This window comes from Merops nubicus, unplaced genomic scaffold (assembly GCF_000691845.1).
Source record: "Merops nubicus isolate BGI_N331 unplaced genomic scaffold, ASM69184v1 scaffold2843, whole genome shotgun sequence".
NCBI classification, from domain to species: domain Eukaryota; kingdom Metazoa; phylum Chordata; class Aves; order Coraciiformes; family Meropidae; genus Merops; species Merops nubicus.
Window position 1 is genome coordinate 11,475 of NW_008599372.1, and position 21,878 is coordinate 33,352.

Below are 21,878 nucleotides of genomic sequence, written 5' to 3' on the forward strand. Positions count from 1 at the left end.
GCCGCGCGGTCTGCACCAGCAGGGGTCACAAGCCCCAGGTGCTGTGTGGCTGCCCGTGCCCAGTCAGTGCCAGGGAGGTGGCGCCCTGGTGCAGGGCCAGGGCTGCAGCAGCTGTGGGGCAGCCGGGCTGAGCGCCGCCAGCAGCCAGCCCTGGCAGCCACCCGCCTGGGAGAGATGTCCAAGTCGCAGAGGGTGGACACTAATAAGATACAGAGCTCTGGAAGGCCAGGCTGAGTCTACAATTCAATTCCTCCAATCTTTTGCTTAGTAATTACAGTTCATTACAAAAGACAAAGTTGGGATTTGTAGAGCCAGTTACTACAGTCCAAAAACCAGATAAAGGGAAGCTAAAAAAAAATCCCAAACGCATTAAAAAAAACAAACAAACAAACAAACAAACAAAAAAATGCAAAAACCACACACACACACACAAAAAAACACGTCCTGAAACCCATGTCAACCAACAACACTAATGTGATCAGCATGGGCATTTCTTCTCATCCCCGCCCTAGAGAACAAATCTTTTTAAGAGTTAAAGCCCCAGCCTGAAGGACAGAGCCACTGCCATTTGTTGATGCATATTGCTCAAAGTAATGCCAAGAGCTAAATTCAGAGGAAGACACTGGGCATTTAACTCAAAACCCACCACTGCTCTGCAGCTCCCTGAACTCGGAGGCACTTCAGTTTTCCCCTGTATTCTACTTTTTATTTCACTGACAGCTGCAAGCTTCTCTGCTTGTTTAGATGTCTGCCCCTTTCCATCCTATCCTCAAACAGACACCAGAAGCAGGAATTCTGCCAAACCCTTCCAGTGCTCTACCAGCAGTTACTCTTCAGATCTTCACTTAATTCGTGCTGCCAATGCCAAGCCCCTTACCAAATGCAGCTGAGGCTGACCTTGTTTAACAGCCAGGACAGGGCAAGGAGGGGAAGTTGGCGATTGCTCATGAACTCTCAGACTTCAATAGTCGCAGCAGGAAAACTTCAGACAAGCAGCAGGAAAAAAAGGAGAGGAGGGGCGTACAAGTGAAAGAACGAACACCTAAGCAAGGACTAGAAACCTGGTTCCACATGCCCAGTGCCCTCACCAGCAGTTCAAATCCCTTTTGTGCTCACTTGCTCTCCCACCATTTCTCCCCCTGCACAGGCACACACCTTCCCACGGCAGCACAGGGCCACAGTCTTCATCTTAATGGCTACAGCAAACTTCTGGGGCTTTAGATTTGAATTTCAAGCCTACTAAGCACTGAACTCCAATCACACACTGAAGCAATTACCCCTGCCATTAAATTCCTATTTAATTCTATGCTGGCTCAGGGAGACTACTGCTGATACAAGTACCTTATTAGCAAGCTCTGCATCCTCCTTTGACAACCCAGCACCAGGAGGGCTGGCAAACAGAATACAATGCAAACTCTCAGGTCCTAGAGAACCTCTTCCCTCTGGTGAAGAGTTCCATCTTCCAGCAGTCCTTCCTTTGCCCCTAGGCTGCGTAGGATAAACAGCAGTAGAGATAAGGCAGTCTAAGAAGCAAGTCCCTCCTTTTAACTGGTCACAGTGTGTAGAGGGAGAAGAGAGGATGATGCTGGTCAGATACACCTTGTTTTTTTCAATAAAAAGGGCCAACCAGCAAAGTTCTAAAATTCACTGGATGCTTCCAGTGAATTCTTTCAGATGAGGCTGGGCAGAGGCAGATTTCTGTGTTTCTGGATGTGGGCAACAATTAAGCTCCCAGATTCTGTGCTGTGATGATTCATGTGCCCAAGCCATGGTGATGCAGGGATACCAAATGCAGAGGCAGCAGTGGGGCTTTGTGGCTTGCCCTGGAAGAGCTTCCTGACGCTGCCTGGCTCTGACCCTGTCTGAGGCTTTCCTTTGTAAACACTGCCAGAGGCCAAGTGTCTCTGGAACGGAAACCTGAGGGAGGAGTGAGCTTTGCTGAGCTTGATTTTTACTAACACAGATGGAGTTCTACAGCTTCATTCTGTGCTCCTTTTAGGCTCTCAGGGAAAGATGGGCTGAAGTTCAAAAGAGACGTTCTGCCTCCTCCTGCCAGCATGCCTGAGCCAGCAAGGGACAGACACTGGAATGTGAAAGAATCGTTTCTCCAAATCTAGACACTGACAGGCATTCAAAGCACTGCCTTTATGAAGAACAAGCCACTTCAGACAGAGCACACATCTCTTACCTCTTGCCATGGATACTGCCACCTGAAGTTCACATCTACATCTGGCTCCCCAAGGACTGTGCAGACCACATGAATGGTATCCCTGACTTTTGCTTTGTTGGATGATGCAGCAATTGTGGTTGAGGGCGGCCCCTTGGGAACTGGTAGACAGTGTTTGGAAGCAGAAAATCAGTCTCTACAGTCAAATATGTTGATAAAACTTCAGAGTAAATTTTTGCTTTAGGTTGCTTAACACAACAGGTAAGTGACGTACACCTGCAACACTCCACTCTACACAGGGAAACTGCTGGAATATAAACTACAAAATTTTAATTGCATATACTGTGATATATAGACATACAGACCAAGATTTTAAAACTCTGATTACATCATTAGTTATGTTACTTTTGTTAAAAAAAAAAAATTGTTTTCTAAGCAATGTCAGTAAAAGAAATGAGTCACTGTTAAGCATACAGAAAACTGCATCTTACCTTCCACATAGAGCAGGTGATACTTGATGGAAATCTGAGGTGCTCCCTGTGACTCTGCTTTGCAGTAGACGACACCGTTATGATCAGAGGTGGGGTGCTGGTAGACAAAACCCTTCTTCACATCATAAATGATATCAGTTCCGTCTGCTGCGATTTCTCCTGCCGGGAATTCCCTGTGTAGGGTTACTTTTGCTGAAGGAGTAGTAACACGGCATGGAATGACCGCAGGTTTATCTGGGTTCAGGTAGACAATCTCAAAATAACTGGGAGTGGGTACAAAAAGTTCCTCTTTATCTGTGCAGAAGAGTTGACATAGTTAGAATAATATTTACAGCTTGGTTTAACAGAAAAGAGAGAAAATACTTACGACAAGAAAAAATAGCTATGAGCAACATTAAAAATTAACTCAAAGCTTTTTGCTTTAAATACGCACACACAAAAGAAAAAAACTCTGCCTTTTCTAATCTGGATGTATCTACATAGGTAGCATTAAGAACATTAAATCAAAAAGAAAACCAAAGTATAATCAGATTTTTTTTTTTTTAATCTTAGGACAATCTTTGGAATTTCTTTTTAATAAGTTTACAAACACTCATTTGAATCTAATCCTGTTCACTTACCCACTTTTACAGGGTAACACAGAAAAAAAACCACCACCACAGGTAAGATAAGCACTGCTAGATAGAGATATTCTCTTTTATACGTATGATTTTAGGCAAACTGATTTACTGCTCTAAGTAGCTGAAATATTTAGTGCCTTTAGAATGACAGATGAAGAGCGTTTCCATATTTGGCATGCTTCTTAGAAATAGCAAACTGAAATTTCTCTTTCAAGCATGAGCATTTACATAATAACTTGACTTGAAAAGTTTATTCCAGCCTTTCTAAAGGAATGTATCCTCAGGACATTAAACACTTCTGACAAATGGTTTCTGCACAGTCTCTTAGTCCCTTTTAGGTCCAAAACACATCGCAACAATCCTATCTTAGCCTTTTGTACTGAAATATTTGCTAGCCAAGAATGCTTTAGCTCTAGTCAGGCAGCAAAGGTTGGTTTACCATTCAGAATGTTTTCCACAAGAAGAACAAAAGAACCATTTGATTTCAGCTTTGTCGTACCAGTGAACAGCAGCAAACTGTGCAAAGTTACCTACCACAGCTCTCCAAGCAGTGTCAGGGCTACAGTTAACCTCGAGCTCGGGAGGACAACACGTGTACCTAAGAGTGTTTTGCCTCTCAACATGCTATATAGACTCTTGGGAGAAACTCTGGCCTTACCAAGACCTATGAAGTCAAGATTTTTAAGTCAATGCAGGTAACTGGAAGGACAGTGGGGGATGGGGAAGAGACCCCACAGTCATCTGAATGTCATGACAAAATGCATATTCTGCACAGATTTATTTTCTTTATCCAAACATATTTTCAAAAATCAAATATTTTTAATTCATTTTGTAGAAGATACTTAGAACATGTGTTAGGATTTTCAAAGGTATTTGCTTTCCATTGCATTAATGCATTATTTTGGGTACACATTCAGCATAATCCATAGGGAAAATGGACCCACAAATCACACAAGGCAAGTAATTTTCTGCTCACCAGCACTTCACATGCACTAAATAAAGATGAAAAACGTGGAAGAAAAATTTTGACGGTGGAATTGCTGATGTAGCTCTTATTCCTGTCTTGCTAGCAAATATATTTCCATTAACAATCCCCCAGTGAGTTAATTACCTGTGAAAAAGATGTATGTTGAGCCTGTTTTAGTCTCATCCTTCCTGCATTCGTTACCATTGCACAGCTGAAGCCAGCAGCCATATTCACCCGTGTCTGCTGCGGTGGAGTTTGTGAGGATCAGCTGACTGTACCTGTCAAGCTGCTTTATGCTGGGGAGAAGAAAAACAAAAGGCACAGCCAAACATAGGTTTATCTCCTCATAAATTTCTCTCAGCTCAATTCTACTTGTGAATTTTTTTTTTCCTGCACTGCAACTGACTCACCTTTCCCTTTCAGAGCTGTGCTGTGACTTCCCCCTCTGCTCCAGCAAAGAGCTGCTTGCATGAGTTGTTCTATTGATTTCAACCACACACGAGCACTTGCAAGATTTTGGCTTGCATAATTCATTCTTGGACTCAGCTCTGATTTGGAAACTGGGCTGTGACTGCTGCAGACAATATGTTCATCTATGTTTTGTCCCAGTTTGTTGTTCACATATAGCCTGGATTTTCACGCCCGGAGTTAACCTTCAATCTCAGTTCTTTTTGGATACCATTAACTGCAGCCTTGCTTCAATGTAACAAAGATAATTCAGGAGTGAGTAGTAAGTAGCAGGTACTTTAATGAGAGCCTGATGATTTATGCCTGCTTTCAGCGCCAACGCTTTCCCATCTTTAACACACTGGTCCAGGTTTCCACTTGCAGACACCATCACAGAGAGCTCCTACCTCAGCTTGGATTTGCCCTGTAAGTCAAGTCACTGCACTGACGACGACTCTGCCCGAAGCCACCTCACCAGCACCTTCTCACTAGAGTTTCCGCATCACCCCTGGGCTGCTTCAGAGAATGACCCTGAGACCTGCTGCAGGCGTGCTGGCAGTGTCATCACTTAGCTACACAAAATTCAGCCTGTGTGATTATTTCAGATTCGATTTGATTTTTTCCTTCTTTTGATTTCCCTGATTTCTCAGTGGATTGACATTTGTAAATGTGCAATTTATAAATATGTGGGTATATATGTGGGTACTGACAAAGTTTCTAAGGGTCAACGGTCCTATCTATGAAATTTAACAGCTACAATCTCACCCTGTTGTTTGTTTTGGGGTTTGTTTGTTTGTTTGTTTTTGGGGGGGTTTTTTTGTTTGGTTTCTTTTTTTTATTTAATTTTATTTTTTTATTTTAATGTTTGCTCTCCTAGCTCTTTCTGGCAGACAGATGGTGTTAGAGCTGGGAGTGTGCTGCATTGCTTTTTGATGGGTTACAAAAGCAATAGTCCAACAGCACCATTCTGGGGGAACCCTGTCAGACAGCTGTGTGGCAGTACTGACACACTCCACTGCTGCTCTGACCCTTAAAAATGTTATTACCAACCACCTGCCTTTACAAGGTAGTACCTCCAGAACATGATTCCTGCTTCCCTGTGCATGACATGGAGTCACAAGGTCATTTCTGTTCTAATCAAGTCAGGAGAGATTTCTTCCAGTTTTAGGTATCTGATAGCAAACTTATTATCAATCAGTGTTTAAATGGGGTCTGGACAAACACAGCTTGCATCCAATCTGACCTGCTCCCTTACTCCATTCAACTGTGGGTTCTCTGAATATTTGTTATCCTTCTATTCTTCTTATTAACGTGGCAGTTATTCTGTAAGAAAGATGCCTGACTGAATCCCTTGTTCCTGGGATCAGCATGCCTTGAAGAGATTATCCTCTAAACCACCTTGTCACTGTGTACCCATGGTGCTATAGACACGCCTGCTGTCCTGGATGCTCTAAATGCTCTGGTCTGCTCACACCTCCACTGCAGGCAGAGTAACTGCTTTAACAGAGAGGCCACTACTTCCAGCTAGACGTACCTCCCCAAATTTCTGACTCCTTCAGTATTCTGCCAGCAGTTTGCACTACTACCAGCAATCATAAGCAACAATTCATGTAACCCAGTGTTCAGACCCCAGCCAAAGCCAGTAGCTTAGAAATCAAAAACCACACCAAATAACCCAAACAGGGCTAGCTGAGAGTTACCTTTTCCACTAAATCCCTGAGGCACCATTAGTCACTAATCCACCATGGGCCAGTTTTAAGGCCCACCTAAAGAAACAAACAAATCACGCTTCCTACCCACTAATGCACTTCTGCTCCACGACCTCATCTGATCCCACTTTTTGGAATCATGCAATTGTGGAGTAGGAGCATTTTCATTTTAAACAGATATGCTACCTTACATTATAAATTATCTTCAGGGTTTTTTTAAGCTTCGAGAGATTCCCATTTGTGTAAGAGATCCTGTTGTGTATCATACCCAAGAGGGAAAAGAGAAATCCAAAACACATAACAGTCTGTATTATTATTATTATTATTTAGCTTCACAGTTCACATTTCATAGGCTACATGACTACATCAGCATAAAATGTTTTGCAAGTCTCCAGTACTAAATGTCAACATTACAGAGCAACCATTCTGCCAGAACATTTTTGCCTCCAACCGCCAATGCAGACACTGAACTATATAGCTCAAAATCCCAACAGAGAAAAATAAGGTCAGAGTTAATTAATTATTGTACAGTGTGTTCTATTTAACAGAGAACAAGCTATCCAGTAATCAATGGAAATAGCCTAGCGAGGTAGTCATCCACAAACACGCACTAATAAAACCTGCCAACTGAGAGTAGAAGTGTTGAGGCTTGTGACATGACCATATTAAGCAGGCAAAACAGGCCATATAAAGTAAATTATAATCAGTAAATCCTGCAGATGACCAGTGTTTCCAGGATAACTTCTATTTCACTGGTACTTCAGAAGCTGGGAAATCTGACTCAAAAGCCAAAACTTTGCTGTGCCTTACATATCATAAAGTAAAAATGTTGTATATACAAACATTTCAAGACTGTTTAAATAGAAAACTACTCCAAAATCTTATTCCATATATTCATCTCATCAAGCTTCAGTTATCTGAAATTCAAAAAGATCTTTGCCAGAAAAACCATGCCAAGCTTAGAAGCTAAAACAAAAGACACAAAAAGACAGTGTACGTAGCATCACTCAAAGAGCATCCAGCAAACTCCTCTCAAGCAGCTGCATTCATACTGACAAAAGACAGCTTATCTCAAACACAAGCTCACTCAGAGAGGAACATAACATCTTACTGTTTAGCACAAGAAAAAAAATCCCCAGCTTTCAGACTTCAGAGCACATGGAACAAAACGCAATTCCATTGCACACATGAGCACAACCAATGTCCCAGTAAGCCAGCAGGAGCCTGCAGCCACTGCCAGCAGTCTAACTTTGCTCTCTACAACATACAGTTTCCTCAAGACTTGTGAGTGCTCCTGCTCACACGGCCCCCATGCACGCCGATGTGCACGTGACACAGGCCCAGCCCTTTACCCCAGCTCCTTCCATTGGAACAGTTCCATTTTACAGGACTGTATTTATCAGATGAAGTCCTGTGATAATACAAACAGTCTTTGGCAAGTGAGAGACCCATGCTCCAAGTCAGGCAGTGCACAGACTATGAGGTGAAGTTGCTGCCACCTTCACCTAGGGCAGCATTTTGCTATAAAGTATAAGAAAAGGAAAATATGTTTGCCCTTATTTTTCCTCCAGACCTGTAAGGTTTTGATCCTACTCTACATTGCAGATCCAGTTTCTGGGTGAGCCCACAATGATTAATTTGTTATGCACAGTCTTACAAAACAACATTTCAGCCCTTCTGTTTTGGAGATGCACAAGCAACCTTTAACCATTAACACTGCCAAGATTTTTGGCCAGTTCAGCCAGTACACAAAACTTTTAGACAAAAAGTTATCTAAGGGGGTGCACTTATGCTGCACAAGGCAAGAGGGCATTACAGATCATAAGCTAGTCCTGAAGCAAGCTGGTGAGTGTGCTTAGCTCAGGAGCCAAGTCTGCATGATTCTCATTTCTCCTCGGGGTCGCAGCACATGCCACGCTCTGTAAAGCCAAGCAAATCACTTCAGCCTGCACTTTAACTTACTCACTCCAGATAGTGTAGTGGAAAGAGAGGAGTCCTCCTCTGGCTCAGCAAGGAAGAGACAAGGAGTCCTCCTCCTCCTTTAATTCAGTATCTTTCCTTCCCTCCTTATGATAATTTTAGCCTATCTTAACAGCTACAGATCTTTAAAAACTGAGACTCATCTAGTATGGCAAGCAAAAATATTTCATTAACCAGCTCATAAAGTATACCTACAAAGACAAACTCAAAGAAAGCATAACTACTAATACTACAGAAACAGCTTTTCTAACTGTAATCTCTTCCTTTGAAAAGTCATATTGTCCTCCAGGCTGCTGTATTCTCCTTACCACCTGGGTGAGTTAAAAATGTGATAAGCATGGCAGAGACAAAACATCTGTCTTTCATCCCTATTTCTTTCTGCAGAAAGAAATGTATTTCACAGGAAATACATTACGTGCATGCAAACAAAACCACCCTCTTCTCCCACAACTGCAGACAGGGAACAGAATGCAATGAGCATCTTCAGCATCAGCTCCTAAATTTCTGCTGTCAACAAAACCTGAACCAACTGAGCTACAAAAGCCCTCACCACTCTTAAGATCTCTTCTGCCTCCCATACTTGCAATTCTGTTAGATGCCAGCACCCTTAAAGACTCCTCTTTATTTACTCTGGAGAAAAGAAAACTCAGGTGAGACCTTATTGCTCTCTACAACTACCTGAAAGGAGGCTGTATCCAGGTGGGGGTCAGTCTGTGCTCCCAAGTAACAAGTGATAGGACAAGAGGAAGTAGCCTCAAGTTGCAGGAGGGGAGGTTTAAACTAAACTTTGAGAAAAATCTATTCACCAAAAGAGTTGTCAAGCAGTGGAACAGGTTGCCCAGGGAAGTGCCTGAGTCACCACCCCTGGAGGTATTTAAAAGATGTGTAGCTATGTTGCTTAGTGACATAATTTAGTGGTAGTCTTGGCTGTGCTGGGTTAACAGATGGACTTGATCTCAAAGACCTCTTCCAACCTAAATGACTCCATGATTCTGTTCTATGATTCTCTTGTAGCAGCTGGAGTCAGAGGACGTAAGCAGTTCATAGGAGATGTAAAACGCCTTGATTGTTGTTAAAATCCTCAGCAGACCAGCTGCATTTGTACATCCCTCCTGTCAGACACTACTTCTACAGGAACCGGATGCCTGAGCTTTGGTTGCTGTAGGGACACAGAAATGAGCAGAAGAATGGTAGCTGTCAGCCTGCAGCAATCGCACGGACCTCGCTGGTGCTGCCCTTCCTCCTCAGCTCTCCTCAGGGACAAGCAACCCGCTCCTCCCTCGCTCTCTGCCACCCCCCAGACCCCCAGCCACCCCCCCTTGCTGCTGCCGCCAACTCACCTTCGCACCAGTGTCCCAATTCCAGCAAAACCAGCATGGAAATCTGGTGCAAAAAAGCCCCGCCTAGTTAATTAGCGTGGCTTTCACTCCACACCTCACTAATTGGTAATGAAGGGATTACTTTATACTCGGTCTTTATGCACTCAGAAAATATTAGGAGATATTTGACATATATCTAGACGATTAAACAACTTTTGCTGTAAGTTAATCACTAATATTTTTTTATTTCCTTCCCCTTTGCCCTATAGTCAGCATTGTGTTTTAAAATAATGAGTGGAATATCCTTGTAAAATCTTAAAATTTGCCTACTGTAGTTGGTGTTTGGTGTAGGGGCTTTTGTATGCCATGAGGAAGATGTACCATCTTTCAGGAGGAGTTCACCATTGTTAGCCACCTTTTCTGCTGTCAGATGACTTACAAGCACTACCAAGTGAGCTACCTAAATAACATACTAACTTTATAGTTACACAACTAGTCAAAGCTTTCTAAACCGACAGAATATAAATTTCATATTTCAAATTCTATAAAGCAGACTGTGTTTTGTATGCATCTATTAGCACTACATCAAAGCTCTTGAAATAACTACCAAAGTCATGCTAAAAATGTATTGAAAAAAACAAGATTCTGGGGTCAATGCCTCCACAAATTATTACTATTCTGTGACTCTGAAGTGTGCCACTACCCTGTGCTTTCCATTTCTCCAGTTAATTCCAGGATCTTCTGCTTACATACAAAATTGTCGATTCAGTCTAACTCTGCCTTACTGCTTCAGGATCTTATTTCCAAACACCTTTTTCTAAAGCAAAGATCACCATATTTTAATATGGACCCTTAAATAAAAACCTAACATACTTCCAAAAGAAAAGAAATTCTTAGGCAAGTTCTATCCACCCAGGCAAAATGTCTTACAGCATTTATTTTGTGTAACATTTTTAGCTTTTGTTATATAGTTAAAATATTGCATATACTGTGAAATTGAATGGGAACAGAAGGGTAAGTTGCTGAGACAATGGAATCGCCGGCTATTTCAGTACTACAAAGTGCCAAAAAACACAGTTAAGAAATGCATATCTTTTCTTTTTTTTCTTTCCCCAAGCTGCCTTAAATTCTTATATTTTATTAAAAGAAAAGCACTAGAAAAGTACCTAATTTTGCAAGATTGGAATAGATAGTCAAACAAATAATGAAGGAACATTCAGATCCCTCTCTGAAAACTGTGAATACTTGCCTTGCCCTCTTCAGTGCCAGATGCTAGTACTCAGATAACATGACCTGGAGGTCTACAGGGCCGAATCACACCAGCAACCTGTTTGCACAAATTTACAAATGGCAACTACCACCACACACAGAAGCTCCCTGTTGACAGATGTGGCCTTCCAGTATTTAAAGTGGGCTTACAGGAAGCATGGGGAAGGACACTTCACCCAGGAGCGTAGTGATAGGATGAAGGGTAATGGTTTTAAACTGAAAGAGGGTAGACTCAAGTTAACTATTAGGAAGAAATTCTTTACTGTGAGCATAGTGAGACCCTGCAACAGATTGCCCAGGGAAGCTGTAGATGTCCCCTCCCTGGCAGCATTCAAGTACAGGCTGGATGGTGCTCTCAGCAACCTGATCTAATGGAAGGTGTCCCTCTCCATACCAGGGGGTTGGAACAAGATGATCTTTAAGGTCCCTTCCAACCCAAACTATTCTGTGATTGTATGACACGAGTTCGCACACCCAGCTCCGGCTGGGGCGAGGCCAGGTCTGTACTGCAGCTGATGATCGCCACCTGCTGGAACAAGTCCGCGCAAAACATTATTTCTTGTAAAACCATAGAATGGCAGGGGCTGCAAGGGATCCTCCGGGGATCAGCTAGTTCACTCTTCTTCCTCCCCCGTCCTCAGCTAAAGCAGGTTCAACTGGATCCGGCTGCACAGGAACACATCCAGGCACGCTCTGAAAGTTTCCAGAGAAGGTTGTGAAAGTCTCCAGAACCTCTCTGGGTAGCCTGTTCCAGTGCTCTGTCACCCTCAAACTAAAGAAGTTTTCCTTACGTTTAGGTGGAACTTGTGTTCTTGTCTGTGCCCCCTGCCCCTTGTCCTGTCACTGGGCACCACTGCAAAGAGGCTGGCCCATCCTCTTGACACCCACCCTTTAGATATTTACAAGCAATGACAAAATCCCTTCTCAGTCTTCTCCAGTCTAAACAGCCCCAGGTCTCAGAACAGGCCCTTTCCTCATAAGAGAGATGCTCTAGTCCCCTAATCATCTTTGTATCCCTCTGCTGGACTCTACCCAGTAGTTCCCTGAAAATATAAATGTAGGTTTAAATGAAAATGTAAAATGTAGTTGTTTAAATCAGCTACAAGATGTTTTGAGAGGTATTGCTGCAATAAACCCTCAGCAGAAACAGGCTTTCTGCTGTAACTTAGTGTGACAGAAGCCTCACACTAGCTGCAGAGGAGCCAGTGCAGTTCTTCGATTCCTCAGCCTTCAGGAAACAAGCCAATAAAAAGAGAAGAACTGGTTCACAAATTTCAGGAGGATATGCTAGATCACAGTGTATGACTGCTAACCTTTAACATTCTTTAAAAAGATTGTGGAAAAAAGGATGTATCTGAGAAGTTAATTCTGGGAGTGATTTTAAGGTAGCATTACACCTGTAAATAAGTGAAACAGATCACAGAGATTCAGATAACCTCAGTTATTTACAGAGAGCCCACAGACTTGTACTTAATTTAGGAGCAAAAGGACAATAGGAGTTAATACCTTTGACCTTGTACTTCTGAGGCTGTCTCACCTAACAATCCAAGAAAAACTCCTTATGGCTCTTACTTAGGGCATCATTCACAGCGCTCCACAGTCTCCTCACTGAAATCTCCATCAAACAGCCTATGGAAACAAACACTACTCCTGGCAAACAAAATGCCCATGGAAGATATCCTTAAGTTCCTTATATGCTCCTCTTTCAAATACAGAACTAAATTTCTACATTTAATCTACATTTAGCTGTGTGCACTCGCCTCAAAAACTGGGAAGGCAAACAAATGTATGGGGTTTTGGAGAAGATTTTTCAGAGCCACAGGACACTCACCTGGTGAGGCAGAGTAAGGAAGAGAGTCCTCAGTTCCTCTTCCACCTCTAACAACTATTTATGCAGTTTCCATTAAGATGTCACCAGATGAAAGAAAAAAGCCTTCCTAAACCCAGGCTGACTATCTTCAGCATTACGTTTGGCCACACCACAAACCTTGCAATTCCTTTTTGCACACAGAGGTAACTTTGACTGAAAAAGTAAAGACTACTCTTACTCCTTAGCAATTGGCAATTGGTGTATTTTTTTCTTCCTATTTGAAAGATGTGGGTTTGAGCTTCTTCAGGAAATTAATCTTAGGTGTCTCAGGTGGTGGCTACACTATCAACCAGTATAGCACAGCAGGAACAGGTGTGTAGCAGCTCTTTGTAGAGCAATAGAGCTGGTGGTGAGTACCTGACATCCACACTCACACATTTTGAGTGTGACTTCGGACTATCTCTAAGGTGGGTCCCTGTTAGCAGTTGGAGCCTACTGGTGTCCTGCTGGACCCCATGATTTTACATTCATCTGAAGTTCAAAAGCCACCAGACTATTCCACAGTGCAAATGACAACTGAAAGATGCTCATCCTTTTCTGTTGACATCAGAAACCATTAGGTGGCACATCTTGATTGTAAAAATGTAAGCAAGCAAACAAAAACATCCAATGGTGTTGAAAGTGGTAGGACAAAAAAAAAAAAAGCTCTTGGCTGTTGTTACCCCCCAAAATGAAAAATAGCTTACCTGAGTCTGGAGTCTTTAAAGGTGTCTAAGTATGAAGGATAGTTCCAAGTGACATTACAGCCCTTACACCGCAGTTCTATGCTTTGTCCTGCAGATAGGCTTAGCGTGGCAGCTAGTTTCTGGAAACGACCCTTGTCCATCACCTGGGTCAGTATGGACTGGGACTTCAAAGAGGAGTCAGCAGATTCTCTCTCCTTCATTCTGGGGGCCTTGGTCTTTATTTTTTTGTTAGCAAGCTTAATTTTGTTTTCCCCAGGTTCTTTTGGGTGCTTACTCTTCGCAGACTGTCCAATAACTAGTAAAATAAAGAGAAGAAGGCAAGGTTACTGATTAGAAAAAGGTTACACAGGCCTTTTGTTAAAAAAGGCTTCCATATTATCACAGAGAATAACTAAAGCTTTGTTCTCTCTGTTAAGGAGTCATAAAAACAAGTTAGGAGTTAATTTCCCTAAGTTTCTGAGGTCTCCAGCGTGACCCGTTTTCCTGGGGAAAAAGGAAAATAAAAAGAGCTTTCAACAACGTGGCAAGTCTATACTCATAATTCACGTAAACAGACAAATATGTAAGATATGAGAACTTTAGAAATGGGAAGGGAAAGAAACAAATACAACATTTCTATCTCCAGTCATTTTTCTAATTTCTACTTCATGTAGTTGCCCTTTAGTATGCAAAGCTACACACGCTTTCCATCTTCACAACAACGTCACCCCCCCACCAATTCTGCATAACCTTTTCACACACCATGTTACTGTAACAAACACATGAAGAAAACCTGGCAAATGGGGAACTTTGTAACAATTTATAAAATACTGATAGTGACGGAGTTTTCTTCTTTTACAGAAAGTACCATGAAAACACAAGTAGCACTTAACTCACTTGTGAGCAGACAACTCATTCACATTTGTATTCATGGCTTTTCCATGTGGAAATGCTCAGGTATTTTATTGTACTAATCAATCAGCAAGCTCCTCCTGGAATTAGAAACAGCCCTGCTGCATACTGAGTTAGCATGAAGTAAGATGTACTGGCTGCAGTGTAACAGCAGCACTTCCAGACTCCTGCCACTGATGGCTCCCATGATGTTCCTCATACCCAGCTGGGCACCTCCAGACTTCCACTTCTCTAAGCCTGGGATTATATCAGCACCACGTCTCTTATATGGTGCATAGCTTTGTGAGCAAAAATTTAAAAATTAGGAAATTCAATCTCAACATAAGTAAACACTGTGAGGGTAGTCAAAGCACTGGCACAGGTTGCCCAGAGAGGTTGTGGAGTATCCATCCCTGGAGATATTCAAAACTTGACTGGACATGGTCCTAGGCAACCTGGTCTGGGTGGCCCTGTTTGAGCATGAGGTTGGACTGGATGACCCTAAGAGGTCTCTTCTATCCTCAGCCATTTTGTGACTCCGTGATCAGCATGAAGAGTAAAGTTGCCTGTGTAGGAGCCTTTACCTTCTGGTCTTGCATCAAGAGGAAAATAAACTGGAAGACAGCAATGTTGTAGTTAATTACTTTTTTGAGAGGCACACATCCAGTTACTATGGCAGATCCCTCACACAGCCAAACATTTTTCCCAGTTCTACATGACGAACATTGGTGAAGTTGACTGCAAAGATGCCTCACTGCCTTAAAATGAGCCACAAAGTGAAGAGATCAAACAGAAATGCCTTCCAAAGATCATAACATTTTGTCAAGGGTTAGGGCTGGGCCAGTCACTACGCAAACGACAGATGCTCTCTACTAACCCCTCTCCCTTCCCAAAAGGGGAGAGAAAGGATAGAAGGGAGAGAGCCCTATGGACTGGAAAACTAAACCAGCTTTAATGGAAATAATAATAATAAAATTAAATATATACAAAACCAATATTGAACCCAACCCCCCTATGGCAATTACATCACTGTCACCACTGATGCTGTGGAGCAGGCACTGGGGAAGGCCCAGACTGGACTCAGCAGCAGACCGAAACTGGATTCAGGAGCTGGACTCTGGAACTGGATTCAGGAACCCATGGATCGGGATCAAAGGCAGAAAAGAGACACTGGCCTTTCAGGAAGAGAAACTGACCCTCATGATCCCTCAGCTTTACACTGAATACGACGTATATGGGATGGAATCCCTTGTGGCTCAGTTTAGGTTCACAGTCCTGTCCACTCCTCCCCGCAGGTGCAGCCTTTTACTTTCTGCACCCCTGATGTTGTACACAAGATCTAGCAGTGATCATGGTTTCTATAGGAGCAAGTATAAATAAAAGCCTTTCTGCACATCAAGTAACTGTAAACATCAAGCATTATCAATACTAGAAGCAGACAGTGTCTGTGAAAATAGGCCATTAACTTCAGAAAGTGCCATTACTCAGAAGAGACTTAGCTGGAAGTACAATCACTGAACAGTTAGTTTTTTTCTAGCTCAAGCCAGGACGTATTTGAAGATAAAGAGTAACATTTTATAGTTTCTGGAAGGGAGAGTGAAATAATTACTTATGCTTTTTCCAATTTTTCTTTGCACCTGTGATACCACTGGCCATGTAAAATTGACAGACTTGGGGAAATAACAGAGGAAAATTTCAGACAAGTGGTTGCTGCCTCCCATGGAAAATCATGAAGCAGGGTTCTTCCAGTTAGTGCACGTTACCCTTGTGAGTGACATGGTTCATCTATTACAGGGGCAAACAGCTGGCTTGCATGAATGCAGGAGCACTTTTCCCCTGCATTGGATTACAAAGGCTATGTTGGGTCAGGCCAAATGTCTACCTGGCTGTAATGGTTTGAACCTGCTGCTCCTGGTGGGAGGAGATCTGAAATATAAAACCAGGAGCAAGCCTGAATGAAAGGGGCATACACCTGTTCTATTCCCACTCCCCTCTTCCTGTGTTCAGGACTTCCTGCTGGGCTCTATAAAAGGGGCAAGAAGACACGCCTCTCTCTCTTGCTCTCTTCTCTTCTCCTCTGCTGGGGTCCTGGCTGGGACACGCTGCTCTGCTGCTTTGTGGTTCCCTGTGCTGCACGTGGCTGTGGCCATCTTGGAGACCTGGGCCTGATCTACAAACTTTTCCCTGCCTCCATCCACATCCAAGGATTGTGCATCCAGCTTCAATCCACCTCAATCCAGCAAGATCCAGCACTGGGGAGCCTCAGCACAACATTTGAGTTTTGTATATTTGGAAGTTTAACCTTCCTTGCTCTGTTGTTCCTATAACCCCCTTACCCTGTTAAACCCCTACCCTTTTTTCCTTTCTGTACCCTGTTAAACCCCTACCCTTCTTACTTTCTGTTCCCTGTTAAATAATATATTTCATTTTGTTAACTTTTCAATCGGTGCAAAGCTTTCATTACCCCTGCCTTCCTTTTGTTTACCTCTCTACCTGGGAGAACTAAGGGATAAGGGAGGTGGGACACAATTCTGCCTTCTAACCGGGACACTGGCCAACATCTTCACAATGACATTACCCAGTGTCAGACATCAACCAGGGAACAGGGAAACCACCTTTGCTCCTTTGATACTCATGTCTTAGCTTCCAAGAATCTTTAGCTGAAGGGATCAGTGAGTCACAGGTGCCAAGGTTTTATTGTCCTTGGTGAATTTTTCCTTCATTAATTTGTCTGGTCAGTTTTCAAAACTACACAAATTACACATCAATATTAGATGCCTCCAAGTTTTTCTATTAGGTGAATAAATATCCATTGTTTCTCCAACAACTTTCTCTGTGGCGCTGGTACTTTTACAGAATTTATGTGTCCTTCAAACATACCCTTTCTGGACTAAATACTGTACCTGAACTTCTGTAAGATGCATCATGTTTGGGTAATGGAAAGAAGACAAAAGCAGACTGCACACCAGGTTCAAGATACAGTCAAATCACAGTTGTATGTATTAGTGGTGTCTTCCTTCCTGTCTAAGCAGCTCATGACTTTTCAAGAAAGCAGTATTAGGAACCGATTTTGTCTAGAACAATCATGTGTAACTCAAAGATCACCCTCCTAAGTAGGAACTGTTGGTTAGAAATTCCTAAGCAGAAACCCATCAACGTGTATATGAAGTCATAATCATTTGTGTTATTTAGCATCTACCAACACAAAATTTCAAGTCCTATTTTCACTGCCCTGTCTTTCAAAATGGAGAGATCCTTCTGCAACTCTTTACTGAGTTTTCTTTCAGCAGATTTATAAATATGCTGAAAAGCATATGCCTTAAAAGATCCCTGTGAAATTCAGCTGTATAAAAACAACTCTGTGGACATATTACAAGAACTGAAGATTAACTCTTTGCTTTCTATTAGCTATTATTCCATAGGAAGTCTTCTCTTGTTTCACAGCACCTTGGATCCCATAGAGTCTTTAACAACAGGCTTACCAAAAGCCTTTGGGAATACAAGTACATCAACCAACTCATCCATGGCCACACTTTTAAAAAGTCCTTCAGAGAACTTCAGCAGATGGGCAAAATAAAACACACTTCTGAAGGGGGGCTGGGGGAAAGGCAGCCATGCAATGCCATACTGACTTTTCTGTAATTTATGCCTATTTATTTACAAGTTCCAGTTACAGAACACAGACATCTGGTTTTGTGTCTGTAACTCCTTCAAGAATCTTAAAATACTTGCATATTTCCACTTCCCTGCAAAGGATTAGTTACATTATAGATTATGCACCCAAGTTAAGAATTCGGTGATTTCAGATTCAAATTAAGTCTCAGGCATATACCATTAAAACATGGCACTGTCCATCCATGTTGTTGATTTTCTCCAAAGCAAATTATTTTGCCATAATAATGAGACATGTCCTCTAAAAATTCTCCCCATACATAAAAATTCTGTCTCAGAGCCTGCTATTACAGTGCTCAGTATAACACTGCACTCAGTTTCTGACATGGTTATCAGGTCAACGTTTTCCATTAAAGCACACTCGTAGCAAACATGGGTGCACACAAGCAACAAAAACTTAAGTTTTAGTTTCTGTAGGTGGTCTTTCTTATCCTGTTTGTACCAGCCTTAGAAATTTTGCTGCCATCTCTCCCTGACACACCCCAGCACATCAGAAGAAGAAAAAGATTTATGTCTGGTTTTATCCCTTTTGCAAGCTGTTTCTCAAACCCCTTTTTTCTGCTTTATTCTTGTTTTTATATTTAACCCATATGTGAGTTAATGAACCTCCTCATCGTATGTAATTCCCCCTTCCGAAATTAAACCCATCAGCTGGTTTTTTGGCTTTTATTATTCCTGCAAGAATACTACAACTACAGTCTGGCTCTTCTGAAGCAGCATCTGAATCCAATTACCTGAGTACTGCTCCAGATCAAGTCAAAAACCTCTGATTTTCTCAGGGGTTCCTGGAGTAGCTGCTCTAAGAAGTCGTAATTTGTAACCTCTAAACAATTGCACTCAGCATCATACCTCAACGTGAGATCCAACCTGCATGAGGGTAATTCTTCCTTTTGCTTTTCTATCCAGTCCTTGCCACCCCTCTGATTTTCCCTCCATTTTGTTGGGCAGTCAGTAACCAGGTTGTTCTCCACAGGGCTGGCATTTCAGTCCAGATGATTTTTACTGATAAAAATCAATCCATCAGCAATCAGACTTAAAAAACGAAAGTGTTTTTTTTAGCACATAGTGCCACTTCTCCCTTGGGTTGAGCTCTTCCATCTTTCCTGTCTCCTTTGTGCCCTAGCGTTACAAGGTCCCACTGACAGGCATGGTAAGTCTTTTGGACAAGCATTCCCATTTCAAAACAGCTGTTCCAGTTTCCTGCTGTACTTTCCAGATTTGTCTGTAGAAGCACAGAATCTTTAGTCCAGTCACCCTTTTCTTCCTGGCCCAGCCCCAGCCTTATTGAAACACGACTATCTGTTCAAACTACTCTTTGCCATTTCCACTACATTATGCCAACCTCAATCCTGACACTTGTTTGAAGGCACATGGATTTTACAGCTTCACCCCAAAGAAATGCATCACCAGACCTGTGTGCTCTTCCACACCTGACACTCTGCCTTTAAGAAACTGTTAAAGGCTCCATTATGAAAGATGTTCAATTTTAAGTGCCAGAAGTCTGGTTTTGATTTTCTCTAGACTAAACTTTTCCTCTCTGCACAAGCTCCCTCTGTTCCACATTTCTGTAGTTCCTAGTAAGCGTGAACACTTTCCTCATACACCACAGTCCCAGCTACACAATGAGACCACTGTGTCTCCCTGAAGGTAACAGCAGGGGTGTTTCAGGAAACACCATCAGAGGAGCTTTTATCTACCTACACAGAAATCTTAGTTTTGCCTCTCTGATGCACGTCCTTGAGAGCTAAGTTTCTGTGTAAGCCTTGGCCATGCTGCTCCCCAACACTCCCTCTGTTAGTCTGTTCAGGTATCTGCTGATGCCACTACTTCTGCACCTCACAGTCCTGCCTTCTCTCATTGCTGAATCAAGTATATGTATGTCAAATAACTAAATTAACTGGTACAGTAGTCTATTATTTAAGACAAAGATGACAGACAATCAAATCCCTCCAGGACCACAGAACTCACCAGAGATTCCCCCATTTCTTTAACCAAACTGCAAGATTTTCCCAGGGAAGGGAACAAACTCAACTAGCACACTTATTCAAGTACATGAATATGCCCCGTTTAGGATACTTTACCATCTCACTAGATCTATTCACGAAGTTGTTTTAAGACAACACTTCTTATTAAAAAACTAATAAAATTAAGACTGAGCAGAAGAATATGCATTGAGAAAACCCCCCCTTTCTACCTCTGATCAGCTCCTAATGTCAGTTCTAAGATGCACTGTACTTGTTTCCTCTGCAACAGTCCATTCAGGGTCCCCACTAACCCATCATGCTGAAGCAGGAGACTATGCATCACTATGGCACGGAAATACACCAGGCAGCACTTTTGCTCCTGGTTCATAGTATTTGTCTCATTCTATCCTTTAACACTCATCTGCCCCTTGTTCTCACAGATGTTACACACAAAACAATCCCCAAATGAGTGTTAGTCATGTAATGCTAAAAAGCATCCAGTTTTAACTGGAGACATCATCTACATCCACATGCATGTTCCACTGCTTTCACAGCTGCACAGGTTATGTAAGTTGAGAAGGACCCTGATCTTCTTCAAGTGTCCACCTAGAGAACTTCGGAAGCAGAGAGTGAGCAAGGTCTCCCACAAGGACAGAGGAATTGTTTTCACTGTCTGCCGGATGTACCCATTTCATGAGGCAGGCCACATGCTGCAATGTGGCAGCATCAGAGACCTTTAAACTCTCAATACTGATGGACTCTTCCTTGGAAAAAAAAAATTAATGAATTGTGAGATTACCATAAAGGATAATTCTTAACCACCAGGATTAAGATGAGAAGGAAAAGTCTTTGTGATCACAACTAATGTAACAAAACCGGTTGGGTACATCTCTACTTGTACTTCAAATTAAAAGGTAATCATCCAAACACTCATACAGACAATACAGGGTAATGTGTCAACATTCTATGGACAACCTGGAGGGCCATATTTCACTGTTCATAAACTAATACAAGCTAAATTAGGAAGGCTATTTTGTAATCAAAGTGTCTATGTTAGAACTTACACCTCTAGCTTTAGACAAGGAAATGTCATTAAATATTCCAGGTTACTTCCACAGCTAAGGATCTGGATGAGATATTGCCAAGCACCCTGTCAAACCTCAGTACAAACTAGACAAACTGAGAAAAACATAGGCCTGGGAAATCTTTTGCCCAAGTTACAACTCATTTGTCATTCTGCCTATTTCTCAAACAGTCTTCTTGATGTGGTAGTGCACACCCACAGATCAGATCTTTCAGCAGAAATTCTCTCACGCACCACTCTGGTCCAGAACACAATTCCTCTGCACGTAGTCATAAGAAAAATTGGGCTGGAAAGGACTTCTGGAAGTTCTCTCCTGACCCTGTTCAGTTCCTCAGAGCGCTGTCCAGTTGGGCTCTGCCTATCCCAAAGGCTGGAGACTCTACAGCCTCCTCCAACAACTTCTTTCAGCGCTTAACATCTCTCAGAATGGTGCATATTTTATGTCCGTACAAGAATTTCCTCCCCATGACTTCCTGGGCCACATTTGGTAATTGTCTCTCTGCCTTCCACCGCACACCTCTGAACCTGCCTCTGACTTCTCTTCAAATCCTTCTGTGGGTCACACAGAGCTTGTTCCCCCAAGACCTTCAGTGGGGAAAAACAAAGGGATTTTTGTTTGTTTATTCTGAAAAAAAATAAATTTACTAAGTTGTTCATATTTTGCAGGGGGGAAACAACCACTCTTTTGCCTAGTAAAAGTCTACACAAGTCAGGGATAGGTTATGAACGTCCCTCCCCCGCCAAAAACTTGCCTCTCCCCCCA

At 42.4% G+C, this 21,878-nt stretch overlaps 1 protein-coding gene across 1 annotated transcript in view; it reads right to left on the minus strand.

Annotated features, from left to right (window-relative positions):
- The window catches only part of PDGFRL (platelet-derived growth factor receptor-like), a 20,377-nt gene extending 2,457 nt beyond the window's left edge, over window positions 1-17,920 (minus strand). Inside the window, exons 1-5 of the mRNA XM_008937339.1 lie at window positions 17,878-17,920; window positions 13,526-13,820; window positions 4,390-4,541; window positions 2,659-2,952; window positions 2,189-2,328 (exon numbers count right to left, since the gene is read on the minus strand). Of these exons, the coding sequence (XP_008935587.1) occupies window positions 2,189-2,328; window positions 2,659-2,952; window positions 4,390-4,541; window positions 13,526-13,820; window positions 17,878-17,920 (924 nt within the window). The remainder of the gene's footprint in view (window positions 1-2,188; window positions 2,329-2,658; window positions 2,953-4,389; window positions 4,542-13,525; window positions 13,821-17,877) is intronic.
- Between the last annotated feature and the right edge of the window lie 3,958 nt (window positions 17,921-21,878).